Below are 18073 nucleotides of genomic sequence, written 5' to 3'. Positions count from 1 at the left end.
TGGCCGTCCCCTCCACTATGGTTCCAGGGACATCCTAAAATTTTTTTTTCTTAAAAGTAATTTCAGTGGAGTGTAGAGGGAGAGGGCACAGAGATAAACATAAGTTCAGTCTAGCTTTTTAAACTGACAGTTCTCTACAGGAGTCTTACTTATATATTTTATCCTTTATCTGGAATCCCAGAAAGACATATTTTATGTTCCTTACCTTTCTTTCAGAAGAAACTTGATTTTTACTCTCTTAATTTTCTTTCCTTTCTCTTCTCTCTCCCTTTCCTCTGCTTCATTACAAAAAAAAAAAAAAAACAATTAAAAACACCTTTAAATACTATTCTTTGTCATACAGTAAAATTAAACCTATCTGTATCTTTTATGGAAGTTTAATACTGAAATAACAAAGCATTGGTGAAATTTCTAAAATGGCCTTCCAAAGATGCATACTGCCCTTAGCCCAGGAAACTATGAGTATGGTCAGATTGCACTTTATTGAATATACTATGTTATGTGGCATGGTTGACCCTAAGATAGACTATCCAAGATTTTCAAGCTGGGCCCAAATAATAACATGAGCCCTTAAAACAAGAGAGCTTTCTCCTGCATGGCAGAATAGGAAGACAGAGAGATTCAAAGTGTAAGAAGGACCTAAAGTGTCACTGTTTTTAAGTTGGAAGGGATCACATGGGAAAAAAAGCAGGTGGAATGAGTAGAGAATGGACTTTGGCTGGCAGCCAGTGAGGAAACAGGGACCTTCATTCTATAGCCACAGGGAAATAACTTCCAGCATCAATCTGAATGAGTTTAGAAGTGGGTTCTTCCTGAGAGGCTCCAGCAGTAAACCCAGCCAAGCCTGTCTGGAGTCTTGACCCACAACCCAAAGATAATACATTTGTATTATTTTAAGCCACTAAGTTTGTGTTAATTTGTTACACAGCAGTAGAAACCCAATATGTTATCTCCAGTTAAGCTCTCTGTTTATGACATTGCCATGATGCTTGGCTCCTGAAAACAGTTCTAGTGAAGGTGAGCAAGACATTAGAGGAGTGTATGTATGTGTGTTTTTGAGCCCATCAACTTAGTACCTTTTTAAGTTCCCTTACTGTGTGTAAGTAGCACTTTCCAGGCACACATAGAATAGAGAACTAGCTGAGACCATTGGTAAGACTAACAAGTCTATTGTCACTCAGTCTCATTTAGCATCTTCTCTTGTGCAACCACTCCATACCCCCTGGTCACCTGCTGTCTAGGAAACAGCTAGAACAGTATACAGTATAGTTCTTATATACTGTTTCCTAGAAAAGCTACAAGAACTGTTTCCTAGCTGTTCTAGGAAACAGTATACAAGAACAGAATCCTTCTTTCAACACGGAAGGACGTTCTTCCCAAGACTGGCAGAATGTTCTTCCTGGGAGAGATTTCTGTACTGCCAGCTGCCTGTTTCCTCCTTCATGACAAAATCACCGATCTGCCATGAAAGAATGTTTCTACGCTATTTCTTCTTTTCACTAGAATACAAATTCTCTGCTTTGTATGAATGGCAAAATTGTCACAATGGTATTTCATATATGTGGTTTTGTGGGAAAATGAGACGCTCTACATAGGCAAACCTTCCATTTAATTAAAAATTGTTCCTTTTGTCACTACATTCTTAAAAAACCTTCATCTCTTAAAGTAAAAACAAACAAAACAACAACATATTATCCAGCCTTATTAAATGGGAAATAATGTGGACCATTCACAGTTTTTATTGATGTTTCATGGTCATCGTTAAAACTATCATTTATTTCATAGCCCTGTTTCTTCAGTGATACCTTTCAGTACCATTGTTCTTATATTAAATGGCCCCAGACTGATAAATCCTTGACTCCACTTCTGCAGGTTATATTTTTCTACAATTTTTCTTATAAATAGGATGTTAATTGTAATCCAGTGCTGCTGGATTACAATTAACCCATCACATCCACATGTAGTTTGAATCCCAAAACTAAACCATGCTACCTTAAAATCAAGTAACTAAGATTTCTGTGTACAGATGGCAAAGTTGGAGGTAAATATAATAAGGACTCATAAAAGCCTGCATTTCAATGTGTTTTATTTTCCAGACATTCATTGAACAGCTATTATGTCCAAAATATTATATGGCTCAAGTGAAAATGTAGAGATTTAAAATCCATGGGTAGGCAAAACAAACATTTGCAGAACTATTTAATAAGAATATGTTATCTGAAATCTCATTCTATATATAATTACAAAGAAATTGATTCAATATGAACCTTCTTCACCATTAATCTAGTTTTCCATAAAATTAACCTCAGTTATATTAACTTTAGTATATTTTTATCTGTATAACAGTTATTAGATGGTCAACACTTGAACTTACTAGTATGTTCCCAAGAGTGCCTATGAATAGTAAGTGATCATCAAATATTTGCTTCAAATAGTGAAATGTAACCTGTTTGGCTTTTCTGCTATCCTAATACTCCTGTGTAACCAATATCCCATATTAAATCTCATCCATTATATAGATCTTGGATCTTGCTTTCCTGATCAGACTAAGGCTACAGTACCCTAAGGCAAACAGGACATTTTGAATAGTTTGTGTGTGATCTTGATAAGTGCATTCAGAGTTTTCATTATCCCAGATAAGATAGTCATGATAAATTTATTATAAAATAGTATTTAAAAATTTTCATCTAAGATACTTAGGTTTTAACCATTCAATTGACCATGTTGGAAGATGTGCCATGTTTATTCTGTGTCTTTATTTACTCCTGGCACATTGCCACCTGTACCTAGGGCTGTTCAAATCTCAATTTGAAATGAGTAATTTCAAAGAACAACAAGTATAAGAGCATAGCAGTAAGCACACCAATTGAGGGATGTACCAGAACTTGAAATTAGCCAGGCCAAGATAGGTAGTAGCTTTTCAGAGGCACGTAATGACCTAAGAGCAGAGGAAGTACATAGTGGGTACTGATTTGTCATAGTGTTAGCACAGTAACATGTATTGGGTGTTTGCAATATATAAGGTTTGGAACCACCATGTTACAGTGCCAGAAGGAAACTGTCAGATCATAAGACATTTCTTCCCTCTTCTCTCCCTAGTACTTGACAGCAGCTAAAGGCATCTGGCTAATCTTAATAGGGAGCATAAGGACTATGAAATATAAGGAAAATGGTATGTGTGTCCTCTGAGAGATAGCCAGGAAAGTCATTCTTGCCTTACAAACTATATGGTGGAGGAGGGGGTGACTATGTTTCTCAGGGGCAGAGGCCATGGTGTTTTATTTATCTTTGCACATCTCACGGTGCCTAGAACAATGCTTGTACATAATAGAAGGGTTAAAATGTTTGTTAAACTGAGTCGATTAGAGAGCTTACTTTCTTCTGCTGCAGTGTGGAATCTTGAAAACTTTGGAATTCAAGCCCCCTCAGGACACATAGAGATTCTTCCCTGTCTAGCCTATTTAAAACAGGAATGAATGAAAATGCAGGACATCTGAAACATTTGATCAAAACATGGGGCACTATTATACCAACCTGACTTAGTAACTTTGAGAAGGTGAAGTCTGAAGAAAGAATGAGGTACTATCTCTAAGGCCCCTACCCTCAGCCCATCCCCACAGGTCTTGCCCAGAGCCAGCTTTCAGTAGGATTTGTTTGTTTGCTTGGTAGGTTTGCCATACAAATAGAAACAATCCCCTCCTCTACAGAGGAAGCATTTCGGGTCTGGCAGATTGAAAAGCAAGAGTTAGAGTAAATAGTGGTGATCTCAGAACTGGGAAACGTCTGTATTCTCTTGATCTTTACTTATTTTTTAGCTGGTACTTAAGCACTGAAGGGAAAAAAAATTCTTTCACATACCTGACTTGGTATTGGAAGCTGTTAAATAGCAGTTACAACTGGGAGGGTTGGAGGGAACTCTCCTCCCCCATTTTTAAAGTTTGGCTGTAGGTCCTTCTGCCTGCAGGCTACAGTCACATTAGCAGTTGGAAATTGGATAACGACAGCACCATGACAAATCCAGGTTGCTTGCAATAAGTTGCTAATCCCTTTGCTTTAATATCGGAGCAGCGTATAATGATGTTTGGACATCACTCCAGTTTACTGACGACCCCACTGGGGCCAGCAATAGAACCTTACAACTGTCTAACAAGGCGTCAGGTGACTCCCGTCGTCACAGCAACGGACACTGGAATCTAATCTTCCCTCCATCCCTTCTAGCACCCAATAACGCCTAGATTATATAAGTGGCCCATCATTGCTTGGTAACTTGAATCAATTAACGTTAATTCGCACAATGCTATGATGTATTGTGATCACTTTCATTTCAGGGAAGGGGGAGAAATTGCTATAAGTCACCTAAAATGAGGTTGTCTGTGGTGCTGAGGTATTAATTGGGTGTCCATATTAAATGCAAAAGGAGCCCCATCGTGAAAGGAAAGTGGATGAGTGACTCTCTTGGCTGCTATTGACCTATCAGAAGAAGACAGTGCCCTTTTCCTTTGCTTTTATCTATTACAGTTTTCCCTATTGCGTGTCAAGTTGATGTATTATAAAAAATTCATTTGGTGACCTTTCACCCCCTTAGCAGATTAAACAATTTCACTTCGATGGCATCATTAACAGGACCCTGCATTTAATGATGATTTCTCTAAAAGGCCACGGAGATTCGATTTTAAGCTAACAGATTTATTGCACTATTATAACATATCGTAAAAAACTGTACCACCTACGGTCAGGTTTTAGGATAGAAACTGCTTAAGAGTTTATGTGGAGCTTAAAGTGGTATTACCTTGGGATATGCTGTAGCAGCAAGTCTCTGACCTCCAGTAAGATGCTGTTTACATTTAATAAGAGATGTTTGCTCACAATAAACTTTAAAGTGTGTCAGGGATAGGCCTTTCAGCGGGTGCTGAGACCGGTGGCTCCCATCTCTTCGTTTTCAGACATCACTGTACATGTGTCAGGATCTTTGGTGGGGTCTTCCAGCTTCTTTAACCGCATTGCTAGCCTGCACCCTATCCCACATGAGAAAGCATTTAAGAAATGGGTTAGGGGAGAGATAGGATCTTGTAACAATGTTAGAATTTTCCAATAACCTGGGCCCCATGGAAGGTTAGAATTAATAGCATGGATTTTAAAAATCCAATTTAAATTGTTCCCCTTAAAAAAAAAAAAAGGATCCTTACCCACTCAGGCTAAGCAAAGTAATAAATGAGATTAGGCTGGTGTATGTTAAATTCCCAGTGAGTGATTCTAGCACAGAGGTCAGGGCCTTAACTGGTAGATGACCAAAGGGGACTCTTAGAACCACATGTTCCCACTCTGTCCCCATTTCCCAGGAATCTTGGGGGAAAGAGAAAGTGCTTCCTACAGAACCTTCATGGTTCCTGATCCACTCTATTTGCTCTTTCACTCTTTCCTCTTTTTGGGACTAATTGTCCCAAAAAGGGGCATACACCTGACATACACCTTCCATGTTAAATAAATATTTTATTTTCTCTTTAGATAAGAGGGAAAAAAGGGTTAGGGAATAAAGTAGTTGACTTACAAGCATTCGGGGCAGGGTAGGCTACTCTTTTTTTTTCTTTTCTTTTTTTTAATCAAAGCCTTATTATACCTGACCTAGGCTATTTTGAGAACAAGTCAACAATGGATGCTCTATACTAGGGTGATATATGTGCTATATGATGTCTATATATCTCCATTCAATTGCTAGAAATCTATTGCATGACTGTGATACATAATATACAATAGACAATAAGATAATAGATATATAATGTATAATGTTCTTTTAATGAAGCTATCTTGGTCATCAGAAACACCAAAGCTTTGGTAAAAAGCTGTTTTGAGGTATCATGAATTACATAAGCATTTTGTTATATATATATACATATATATATATGTATATATATATATTGCATTTTATTGCTAAGTCACATCAGTTATTAATGTACTTGAAAGGTAAAAAATGATACAGCTCATTGGTTAACTGCTCTAGACCCTGATCATACACTTAACCATTTGTGAGACCTCTGGCAAGGCATTTAAGCCTTTGTGGGCCTCAGTCTCTTCATGTTTAAGTAGAAATACCTACATCACAGTGTTATTTTGAAGATGCAACGCGTTTATATGTGGAAAGCTTAGAATAGCACCTGGTACACCATACGTGCTTGGCATATATTAATTTTCAGTTATTATTCTCCCTGAGGGCTTCATTCAATTAAAATACATTAATCAATTAATTCCACAGTTATTGAGCCTATTTAGTGCAAGCACACTGTGGAGAATGTAAATACGAAAGGGTTGTTGTTAGGATTAAATGAACTATTCCAAGTAACACAGCGCCGTTGCTGGAGCTTGCTGTCAGGCACCTCTGCCAACTTGTTCCAATGACGTCATCTCGGTGTCATAGAATCAGCCATGGTAGAAGTATTTATACCATCAAAATTGGAAAACACTACAAATCAGAGCCTTTGTGGGGAGAGCTGGTTTTTGAGCAGAGTAGTGAACATATCTGCACCTTCTAAATATTTTAGTCTGATAAGGCATTCTTGGGACTGATATTAATGAATGGTGACAAAATCTAAGTTCATAATTTGTGCTTCTCCCCACACCTCCCACACGCCCAGTCCATCCATTGCCCATGCTAAAAGCAAGCATAAACAATAAAAATATATTTATTTTTTGATTTTAAGATCATGTTTCTATAGAGTGCATTACAAAGTTTCTAGAAGCAAAAGCAACTGCAAATATTTTCACTGGCAATAATGCATTATAGAAATAGTTATTGCCATGATATCTGTAACCTTATGGATTATTCTATTTTTGTCTATGCATGCCAGAAATACAAGCAGTTTTAAAACTAGGAATCTGATATACATTCGGCCCCATGCTCTCTCGGTTCTGGTCCAGCCTTCGGATGGAGAAGTGGGAAAGGAACTTAGGGTACAACCACAGCTTGTTTTTCTGGATAAGCAGGTAACTGGTTCATGGGTAACAACCTCTCTTTAGGGCTGGGAGCATGTCATATCTGGCACATGTTTTAGATTTCACCACCATGTCACACATTGACAGAGTGCCCCATGCGGTGTTTGCTGCACTGAGAACCTCTAATAATACTTTTGCCCTTTTGCCATCTTCCTTCCATCTCACATTTGGTTTCCTTCTACTTTCTCTGAGTGCCCAGAATGTGATCAAGAGTAAAAATCAAATCCTGATACTTTTCCTCCCCAGCCAAATTCTTGAAGCAGGTCTCTCATATCTTTTGGAGATCTAGCCTTCTCAAAGAAGTCATTTCATATGCTAATGAAGGAATTTATGCTACCACATCTGCATTATAGCTTTTTGCTATTTTAAATGATTTCTTTTATATGTGGTTAAGTAAATCATCAACAAAGGCGTCTGTGCTTAATTCTAATTTTAGTGTCCATGCCCTCTGATTCTAGTTTTTTAAATACTTATTTAGGTCATGGGAGTGGGGGAGAAGTAAAATGAGATAATTGAATCAGCTTTCTACTCGTTATTGTAAAAATGTACCCCTGCCCTGTTGGCACAGGGAGGAAGACTGTGAGATTTAGGTCCACACTTGGAAACCTGTCCTTTTTGAAGTAATCTGACACTCGGCCAGTGTGGTCCTGCTCTCTTCTCTCAATCAAACCTTCCTTGTGAACCTTCAACACATAATGCCACTCTCTTCTGTAAACTTAGCTTTCCTTTCTCCTCTTCACTGATATGCCCAAACTTCTCCTTTGATAATCTCCATTCTCTTTTCTTGATAAGCTAATTTTGATACATTCTTAACATAAGACAGAAAATATTTATCATTTTCCTTCCTTTGCATGTCTCTGCTGAATATGTGTTTCATAAAAGATTCTGTCTGATTTTTTTTTTATGTTTTAGATAACTTCCCCAAGTTCTCTTCTCAATCTACTTCTCCCCACCTTATTTTTTCTATTTCCAGAATCAGAGAATAGAGTCCTTGGGGCCTCCCTCAGAGCCTTGGGCCATTTCTGTTTCCCTGGAAGGGACATCAGATTCAGTGCTGAAAGGTAGGTACCTGTGACATTCAGAGACGTTAGTACTGCATCTGCAAGAAAATGTTTGCAACCACTAGAATTCATAGCAAGGTGAGTAAGGGTCAATATCTTGGGTAATTTGGAAGATATCTCCTTTTCCTCAGTCTAGAGTGCCATATCTGTAAAAAGGAAGAATTGGCTGGGATTAAATACTTAAGGAACTACCTCCTCTTCTGATGAAGGAACATTTTCGTAATATCCGTATCCTCAAAATGCTGTAAGAAAAAGGGTATGTCCCTCAGGACAAATGGTTCTGGTACTACAGTACCATGGACTGGCCCAGGGAGCAAGTCATAGGTATGATGTGGTTTCTGTGGAGAAACAGAAACACTCTCAATGTTATGAAGCATAAATTCAATGGCAAATGCAAACACCTGGCCCAGAGCAGCCCCTTAGAGTTTATTTTCCCCTTTCTACCATTCTTTGTCCTCTGTTGCCTTCCTGTTCACTCCTAGTACTGGTAGGTACTGGTAGCTTCATTTACTTTTCCTGGGGCTTGTGCATATAAAATAAAAAATAAAATAAAATAAATAAAAGTAAAAATAACACCATTCTATTCTTTGTTTCTCTGAGTTTGATTATTTTAAATACTTCATATAAATGGAATCCTTCATATAAATGGAATTGTGTTTCTGTGACTAGCTTATTTCATTTAGCATCATGTCCTCAAGGATAATCATATTGTCACATATTTCCAGATTTCTTTTTTTAAGGCTGAATGGTTTGCTATTGTATGCATATATTGCATTTTTAAAATCCATTCATCTGTTGATGAATATTTAGATCGTTTTCTTATCTTGGCTAGTATGAATAGCAGTGTGATGACCATGGAGGTTTGGATATCTCTTTGAGATACTGATTTCAATCCTTCTGGATAAATACCCAGAAGGACTTGCTGGATCATGTGGTAATTCTATTTTTATTTTTGTGAGGAACCTCCATACTGTTTCCACATTGGCTGCACCATTTTGCATTCCCATAAACAATGTACAAGACTTATCGCTTCTCTACATCCTCACCGACACTTGCTGTCTTTCTTTCTTTCTTTTTTTTTTAATAATAGCCATCCTAATAGGTGTGAGATTATATCTCATTGTAGTTTTGGTCTGCATTTCCCTGATGATTACGGATGTTGAGCATCTTTTCATATACTGTACCTGTTGGCCATTTGTAGGTCTTCTTTGGAGAAATGTGTGTTTGAGTCTTTAGCCTATTTTTAAAAATCAGGTTATGAGTTTTTGTGCTATTGAGATGCAAGAGTTTCTTATATATTTTAAAAATTAACACCTTATGAGACATATATCTTATGAATATTTCCTCCCATTCTGTAGGTTGCCTTTTTACTCTGTTGATTGCTGTGCAGAAGCTTTTGAGTTTGACAAGTAATCCTACTTCTCTAACTTTACTTAACATGTCCATACTACCCAAAGTGATCTACAGATCCAGTGCAATCTCTACCAAAATACCAGTAGCATTTCTTACAGAAATATCAAAAGCAATTCTAAAATTTATATGGAACCACAAAAGATCCTGAATAGCCAAAGCACCCTTGAAAAAGAAGAATAAAACTGAAAGTGTTACACTTTGTGGTTTCAGAGTATATCACAAAACTATGGTAATTACAACAGTTGAGTACTGGCCTAAAGATAGACGTATAGATCAATGGAACAGAATGAAGACCCTAGAAATAAATTCACACCAAAAACATATGGCCAACTGATATTCAACAAGGGTGGCAAGAATACTTAATGAGGAAAGGACATACTTTTCAATAAATAGTGCTGGGGAACTGATATCCACATGGAAAAGAGTGAATTTGGAGCTTTATTTTATACCATACAGAAAAAGCAACTCAAAAATGGAGCAAAGCCCTAAACATAAGACCTGACAACTCCTAGAAGAAAATACATAGAGAAATCTTCTTGACATTGGTCTTGGCAATGATTTCATAGATATGACATTAAAAGCACAGGCAACAACTAGAAGCAAAATTAGAGGGTTGATAACTCTTTTAAAAAATCAGCTTATCAGATTCCTTATATACTTCATGAATTGGTTAGGACATTTCTATTGTTTTTGGGTTGCCTTTAATGCTTTTTACAAACTTGTAAATGACTTATTCACCAGTTCAAAATATCAGCTTATCTATAAAATTGCTGCCTTCCAAGAATAAGCCATGACTTTATGATTATTTCTTGCTCTAACCTGGCTAATGAGCCTAAGCTCTTTCACATGGATTCTGTAAAAAAAAAAATTAATAAAATACTAAAATGTATGGGGAAAAGTCCATCATAGAAATACTAAATCTTGCCTCTCCTGCTAATTACATTTATTTTTTGGCCTAAACTGTTACTATCATCTGGTATGGAACACCTGCTTCCCCTTTCATTCTTACTTGTCCTTAAAAAAGGAAACGTATGGGGTGCCTGGGTGGCTCAGTTGGTGAAGTGTCCGACTTCAGCTCAGGTCATGATCTCACAAACTGTTGAGTTCGAGCCCCGTGTCAGGCTCTGTGTTGACAGCTCAGAGCCTGGAGCCTGCTTCAGATTTTGTGTCTCCCTCTCTCTCTGCCCCTCCCCTGCTCATGCTCTGTCTCTCTCTGTCTCAAAAATAATAAAAAAAAATTTTTGAAAAAAGGAAACCTATAAAATAATAAAGTTTCCAACTTAATGACCTATCATTCAACATAATTTTTCATGAATTAATCCCAGATATTTTTTACATCACTGTTTTTTTTAGCTTATACTTTTGTTTTCCTGCAAAGTTACACAGTAATTCCAGAAAATAGAACTAGTCCCTTCTGAAAATTTTCTTAAGGAGGTAATTGACAGTTCATGAGTAGATATTCCATAGCTACAAAACTCTTACTGTTTCAGGCTTGTCTCATTCCGTTCCTCTCTTATTAGAGCTATAAATTTGCCTGCTATATCTTTTCAAGTTGGCTTTCAACTATTCTGGCCTAAGAATTCCCTACTTTATCTACTTATTAAGAAACTAAATCTTTTCAGCCTGTGCTGTGTAATTTTCTCAAATTTCCATAGTCTTGTTACTCTCCTGAGCACCCTATCCACTTTTTCTTTGTACAGTCTAATTTTATTTTATTTAAAAAACCTATTTTTTATTATTTTTTAAATGTTTATTTATTTTTGAGAGAGCATGCACAAGCAGGGAAGGAGCAGAGAGAGACACACACAGAATCTGTCTAGCAGGCTCCAGGCTCCAAGCTCCAAGCTATCAGCCCAGAGCCAATGCAGGGCTCGAACCCACAAACCATAAGATCATGACTTGAGCCAAAGTCAGATGCTTAACCAACTAAGCCACCCAGGCACCCCTGAACAATGCAATTTTATTTTATTTAGAAAAAAATATTTTAATGTTTTTATTTATCTTTGAAACAGAGAGAGACAGAGCATGAGCAGGGGAGGGGCAGAGAGAGAGGGAGACACAGAATCTGAAGCAGGCTCCAGGCCCTGAGCTGGCAGCACAGAGCCTGACGCGGGGCTCCAACTCACGGACTGTGAGATCATGACCTGAGCTGAAGTCACACGATTAACCGACTGAGCCACCCAGGCGCCCCATGAACAATGCAGTTTAAAGGCCCAGGCAATGCTTTTTATTTTGTGAGACTCATCTCATAGACTCTATATTTTCTATTCTTCCACTTACAGCAATGCATATTTTACTCACTTTTGGTGAAAGTAACACCCATATTGTTGACTCATATTTTTGCTCTTCTTGGTTATTTCTTTACTAACACAGTTAACTCTGAAACTCCTTAGGTTTAAAATCACAGGAAAAAGGACATCTCAAAATGTTCTCTGCACAAATTTGCAAAGTCAAGCCACATCATTAAGAAAGTAAGATAATTAAGCAAAGCTATCCAAGGTTGGCCAATGTGAAAATTAAACATTCAAAATTGCATTATGAGGTAGTTTTATTTTTTAATTTTTATTTATTATTTTATGTTTATTTTTGAGAGAGAGAGAGAGACAGGGTGTGAGTGTGGGAGGAGCAGAGAGAGTGGGAGACACAGAATCTGAAGCAGGCTTCAGGGTCTGAGCTGTCAGCACAGAGCCTGATGCGTGAACTCATGAATGTTGAGATCATGACCTGAGCTGAAGTTGGACGCTTAACTGAACCACCCAGGCGCCCCATTAGGTAGTTTTAAATTACCTGTTTTGGTGATGTCATTCGGTCCATTCTTCAATGCCTTTTAGCTGTTGCTGGCATTTTGGTGTGAAATTCATAAGATATAACAGTAATTCACTTACCTTCTGATCTTAAGACAACAGTGTCAAAAAAATCAATTTTTAGCTTTTTTCATGTTCTAATGTGTACATCAATTACCCTCACCTGGATACTGAAGCTCATCTACCCCTATTCTCTACTCCATATATTGCCCATATTCCATATCTTATCCACACTCCAAACCTTACACACACTCCATACCTATCTTTGTCCTTTCAGGCTGCTATAACAGAACACCATGGACAAGGTGGCTTATAAACAAAGAAATTTATTTCTCATAGTTCTGAAGCTGGGAAGTCCAAGATCAAGGTGCTGGCAAATTTGGTGTCTGGTAAAGGCCTGCTTCCTGATTCATAGATGGCCATCTTCTCACTCTGTCCTCACATAGCAATAGGGGCAAAAGAACTTTCTGGATTTTTTTTTATGAAGGCTCTAATAATAATCACTCCCCAAAGGCCCCACCTCTTAATACCAACACACTGGAGATTAAGTTTCTACATTTGAATTTTGGAGGCACAAAAATTTTCAGTCCATAGCAATACCATATGTATACTCTATAACTTACCCATATCCAGTACCTTATTTATATTCCATGCCTTACCCATACTACATATCCTTAGTCATAGTTTGTATCTTGCCCATATTCCTTTTTAATATTGTGGTAAAATATATACAACATAAACTTGTTGTCATAACCATTTTTATATGTACAGCTCAGTTACCTATATTCCTTACCTTACTCATATTTCATACCTTTACTCATCCTTTGTAGTTTACTCATATTCTGTACTTCACTCATACTCCATAACTCACCATTCTTCATATATTACCTATACCCACCACCTTACTCATACTCCCCTTTACCCATCCTCCATACCTTATTCTATACCATACCATATTCATACCCCATGCTTTATTTTGCCCCACTCCTGACACCCTCCCCTAATCCTTTATTAGTTTTCTTTCAGTTATCCCAAAGATATCCTCAATGAATAACTTAGAATCGTATTATGACCACGCAAAATGAATGAAATTGCTATTTTATTCAGTTAACAATGTCATGCTCAAGGTAGCTGAGTCACCTGGATTAGTATTGTCATCATTGTCCTCCTTGGAAGATCCACTGAAGAAGTATGAGGAATGAGCTGAAGTTGTTTCTATGCACACGTTTTTGTGTATGTCATGATGTACGGAAAAAATCTTGTGAAGTTTTGTGGTTTTAGAATGCCCACATCACCAAAACACCCTTTTTCATATGAGTGAAAGTATTTCTTGAAGCCATAATGAAATACTTCTCTTTAACTTCAGAAAGAGTGGAACCAAAATCATTTGGGATGGATTACCTGACTTATTCTAAGTATTTCCTGGAGAAACACAAAATAATAACAACAGAACCAGACCTATATGTCCAGTCTAAATCTTTTATTCTATAATTTAACTTTATGTTCTTTTGTCTCAGTGTGTCCTCCTCTATAAAAAGAAGGTTGTAATCTATTAACAAAAAAAGGGAATTTATATACTTGAGATAATTATTTATGGGTCCTATAAACCTTTCATATTTAATTATAGATCCTAGTTGTAGAAAAAATATGTTCTTAATATTTTTACAAAAAAATAAAGTCTCAACATTAATGATGTAACAGTTTGCTAGTGTTATCAGGGTGAGAGGGATAGACATGGGGGAGAATTGGGGCTGAAAGGGATTTTGTAAACCATATGCCCTGCAGAAACATATTCAGGTAACACTCCCTGGTAAGTCATGTAGTGAATTTCAATCTTGCTTCAAGCCTAGCACCCCATCTCATCCTAAGTTCCCTCAGCCAGTACATTGCTTATACCAGCTTGATCAGGGAGCCTGTCGATGGCATTTGTATATTTCACAATTACCATTCCAGTGATATGATGAACCCTGGAGTAATGTACTGTACTTGGCAGCAACTGCCTCAGCTTTTGGGCACATATGCTTCAAATCTGAGAATATCATAGATATATATGGGAATCTTTGTAGAGATCTCTGAGGCAAGCTGGTATTTAACACAAAAGCAAACCCATTTGGAGCTAAAACACTTACCATTAGGCAGTTTGGCGGCTGTTCTACGAGGCAGACTCACTGTGCTCGACGGACACATTTCGATTAAATGCTGCTTTGTATTCCTCCAAAGATGGGAACAATAAGGACGTTTGTCAAAGGAAAAACTGCAGCAAACGATTTCATGTTGAACATCTGTACTCTGCAGTTCATTGTTTGCAAGAGTTTATTGACCATAATTTTGATGCATATAGGTTTTAAAGAGTATAAACTGCATTTATCTTGGGCGCCTATCATTTATTTGAGGCTTGGCTTATTTATTTCCATTTTTTCTGGGCATTTTATTTATTTTGGGATGCTGAAGAGATGAAGGAAAAGATGTTTTTGAAAAAAGAAGTTTTAGTTAGCTCTGCAAAATTGATGAGGAAAGACAATGTTTCCACAAAAAGAATTAAGCAATTGAATTGAAAAATGTAACACTAAGCATATTATATCTTTATGATACCTTTCAGCCTTAAAGATCTCAAACCAATTTATAAACTTTAAGACCACTCTGCTAACTCATTGTCCGTCATATCAATCATAGTGACATTTCCAGAGTGAACTGTAGCAGCTGTTAATTAGCAAAGTAATTTGAGGGTGGTGGAGTCAGAAGACTAATTAATGGCACTGTGAATGTGATCCTGAGTTAAGTTGCCTTCTTTCACTTTATAAATGGATGGCCTATTGTCAGAAGATGTAAACTTTCTTTTTTTGCATTTTATTCATGGAAACCATAGCCCAGACGATCCAAGTTGTTAAATCAGGACAGCCTTTATTAGTCATGATTTGATGCATTTCTGTGGTTCTACTCTATTGACCTAACTCTGCCATCACATAAACTACAGATCCCTTGAATAGAAGAGAGGCAGAGCCTACAAACTGACACCTGGATGATAATAGACTTTCTTTCTTGACAGACATTCATTGGTATAATAGTTAATGTATAGTAGTGGTTAAGAATGCAAACCCTAAAATCAGGCAGATTTGGGACTATAACCCCAGTTCCAAGTAATGTTACCTTTTATAAGATTATCTATTTCCTAGATAATAATAGCATATTTTATAGGGTTGTTAGCAGTTTATTTAAAATGATGTATATAAAGCACAGTCTGGCATAGTAAACTTTAAATTACTGTTATTACTCTATCTTGAATTATTAGGTTCTTTTTTTTTAATGTTTATTTTTGAGACAGAGAGACAGAGAGCATGAATAGGGGACAGGCAGAGAGAGAAGGAGACCCAGAATCAGAAGCAGGCTCCAGGCTCTGAGCTGTCAGCACAGAGCCCGACGTGGGGCTCAAACTCACAGACTGTGAAATGACCTGAGCCTAAGTCAGACATTCAACCGACTGAGCCACCCAGGTGCCCCATGGATTATTTGGTTCGAAGACTTATCTAAGAAAAGCCTGATGGATTTATCTCTTTAATTAAATCTTTTTTTCTCCATTATTGTCCAATTGCCTCTATAGAGAAGACTTGAAGAAATTGCTCTTGATAAGTAACTAACATTTACTTTTTGTTCCTGTGTTTGTAGGGTGTACTCAGGCAGAAAGTCAAGATGGTTATGTGAGCTTCTCCAACTTGGCAGTTTTGATCTCTGGGTCAAATTGGCACTTTATTTTTACTGTCACTTCCCCTCCAGGTAATATCAGCACAGTGTGTTTTTACTATCTGTTTCTTTTTTAAAAAATAGCCCCTTCTCCTTTATAATGGGAATAGCTCCTATCATGAATAAGAAGTCATCATAGTTTAGAGAAAAAAAAATCACTTGGTTATATCATTAAGGTGTGAGAAGCAAGAACACATGTAGAAATTAAGCCTCAGGAGAATTCTGTTGAAGAAGAATCCAAATATACATTTTCTTCTAGTTGTGAAAATTCACTTTGAATGGGTGGGCTTTTTGTATTATTATTTCTATGACATGTGATGGCATGTAGCTGGGTATTAATTAGAAAATTTTAATTGATAAGAAAGAGAGTCATGGGATATTAAGTATGATGCAATCTTATCTTTTAGTTCTGCCCTCCTCATCCACTGCATCCCCCCAATTCCATTAATGACAACCATACCTATTTAAAATCCTGGTACTTTTGTAAAACCTTTTTTAAGTTTATTTTTTGAGAGAGAGAGAGAGAGAGAGAGAGAGAGAGAGAGTGAGCAGGGGAGGGCCAGAGAGAGAAGGAGAGAGAGAGTCTCAAGCAGGCTTTGCACTGTCGTCACAGAGCCTAATGCGGGGCTCAAACTCAACGAACGCTTTGAGATTGTAACCTGAGCCAAAATCAAGAGTAAGATGCTTAATGGACTGAGCCACCCAGGCCCTCCAAAGTACTGGTACTTTAGAAGTACAGGTGTCAGGTGTGTGTAAATTGCTTATATGCTTCTTCTTGACAAAACCTTAAAAAGAAATCTTCTCCCTTCTGAAGTGTTCTTTACAATTTTTGCTTTATTAGAGGATAATACTACTTAGTAAGTTTGAAGTAGGTAACATATTAATTAAACTTCAAATGAGTCTATGCAAAACACTCCTTCGCATTTCCATGAAGGGTAGAGCCAAGTTTCCTCCTACAGAGAATGAGTAGTGAGAATGGATTTCTTTCTTTCTTTCTCTTTTTTTTTTTTTTGAGAGTGTAGATTTTGACATCCTCTTTTTAAAATATGGAGCTCTAACAGAGACAGAATAATCCATTGAAAAGAAGATGTAACTCTTCTATTTATTATTGCATGTTTACCAGAAAAAATTTCTTACCTAAGAGAGTATCAAAAAGAATTCTAAAAATGCTAACACTATATTTGAACTAAACAAGTACATATTTATAATCAATTACTAATTTGGGTCTGGAAAATTAGTCTGATACTAAAGCCATGCAATTGGGGGAAGGCTGGGTGGCTCAGTCATAATCTCACAGTTCTTGGGTTCAAGCCCCACATCGGTCGGACTCTGTGCTGACAGCTTAGAGCCTGGAGCCTGCTTCAGATTCTGTGTCTCCCTCTCTCTCTGCCCCTCCCTTGCTCATGCTCACTCGCTTTCTCTCTCTCTCTCTCTCTCTCAAAAATAAAAAAAAATAAAAAAATAAAGCTATGCAACTGTGGAAAGCAGTTAATGCACAGTGCGATAATACATTTGAACAACATTGCTGGATTTAAACCAGTTAGTTAGTGGAGATGGTCAGGAAATCCCATATTTTGATGTGAGATATCCTGAAGACCAACCATGAATGCTTAATTAAGGAGACATATTAGTTCTCCCTCATGAAACTTCGATTAAAACTGTCACAGTATATTTTTCAAAAAGTGAAAATGTGGCTTTTGTGAATCAGCATTTGTCAAGAAGTTCCTTAACTCACTAGTGAGAGTACCAGGAAGATGGCAACCTGGTTTCAAGAGCATTTGAGAATACCATAATAAAAAGCATTAAAAAAAGAACATTTGAGGGATATCGATCACATAGCCAGCCAGCTGAGATAAGTATACCACACTGGATACAGAACAATAAAGCTGTAACCTCTGTGGTTACGTGTCTACAGATATCATTTGCATCTTTACTGGGACAAAAATCATTTACAGCTTACCAATCTTCTACAAGTTAACAAGACTGAGCCTAATTAATATTAAATATTTTTAAAAAAACCCTATGTTCTATAGAATTTGATAAACCTTGAACGGGCCTGTTTGAAAATGC

General features: G+C 37.2%; 1 protein-coding gene across 1 annotated transcript in view; it reads left to right on the top strand.

Moving 5' to 3' along the window:
- Positions 1 to 18073, top strand: part of PKHD1 (PKHD1 ciliary IPT domain containing fibrocystin/polyductin) — a 484305-nt gene that overhangs the window by 426750 nt on the left and 39482 nt on the right. Inside the window, 3 exon segments of the mRNA XM_043591641.1 lie at positions 6843 to 6978; positions 7961 to 8048; positions 15929 to 16036. Of these exon segments, the coding sequence (XP_043447576.1) occupies positions 6843 to 6978; positions 7961 to 8048; positions 15929 to 16036 (332 nt within the window).

Source organism: Prionailurus bengalensis, chromosome B2, assembly GCF_016509475.1.
Source record: "Prionailurus bengalensis isolate Pbe53 chromosome B2, Fcat_Pben_1.1_paternal_pri, whole genome shotgun sequence".
In the NCBI taxonomy this organism is placed as follows: Eukaryota; Metazoa; Chordata; class Mammalia; order Carnivora; family Felidae; genus Prionailurus; species Prionailurus bengalensis.
The sequence above is the reverse complement of the archived record's forward strand: the minus strand, read 5'-3'. Positions and strand labels throughout refer to the sequence as shown.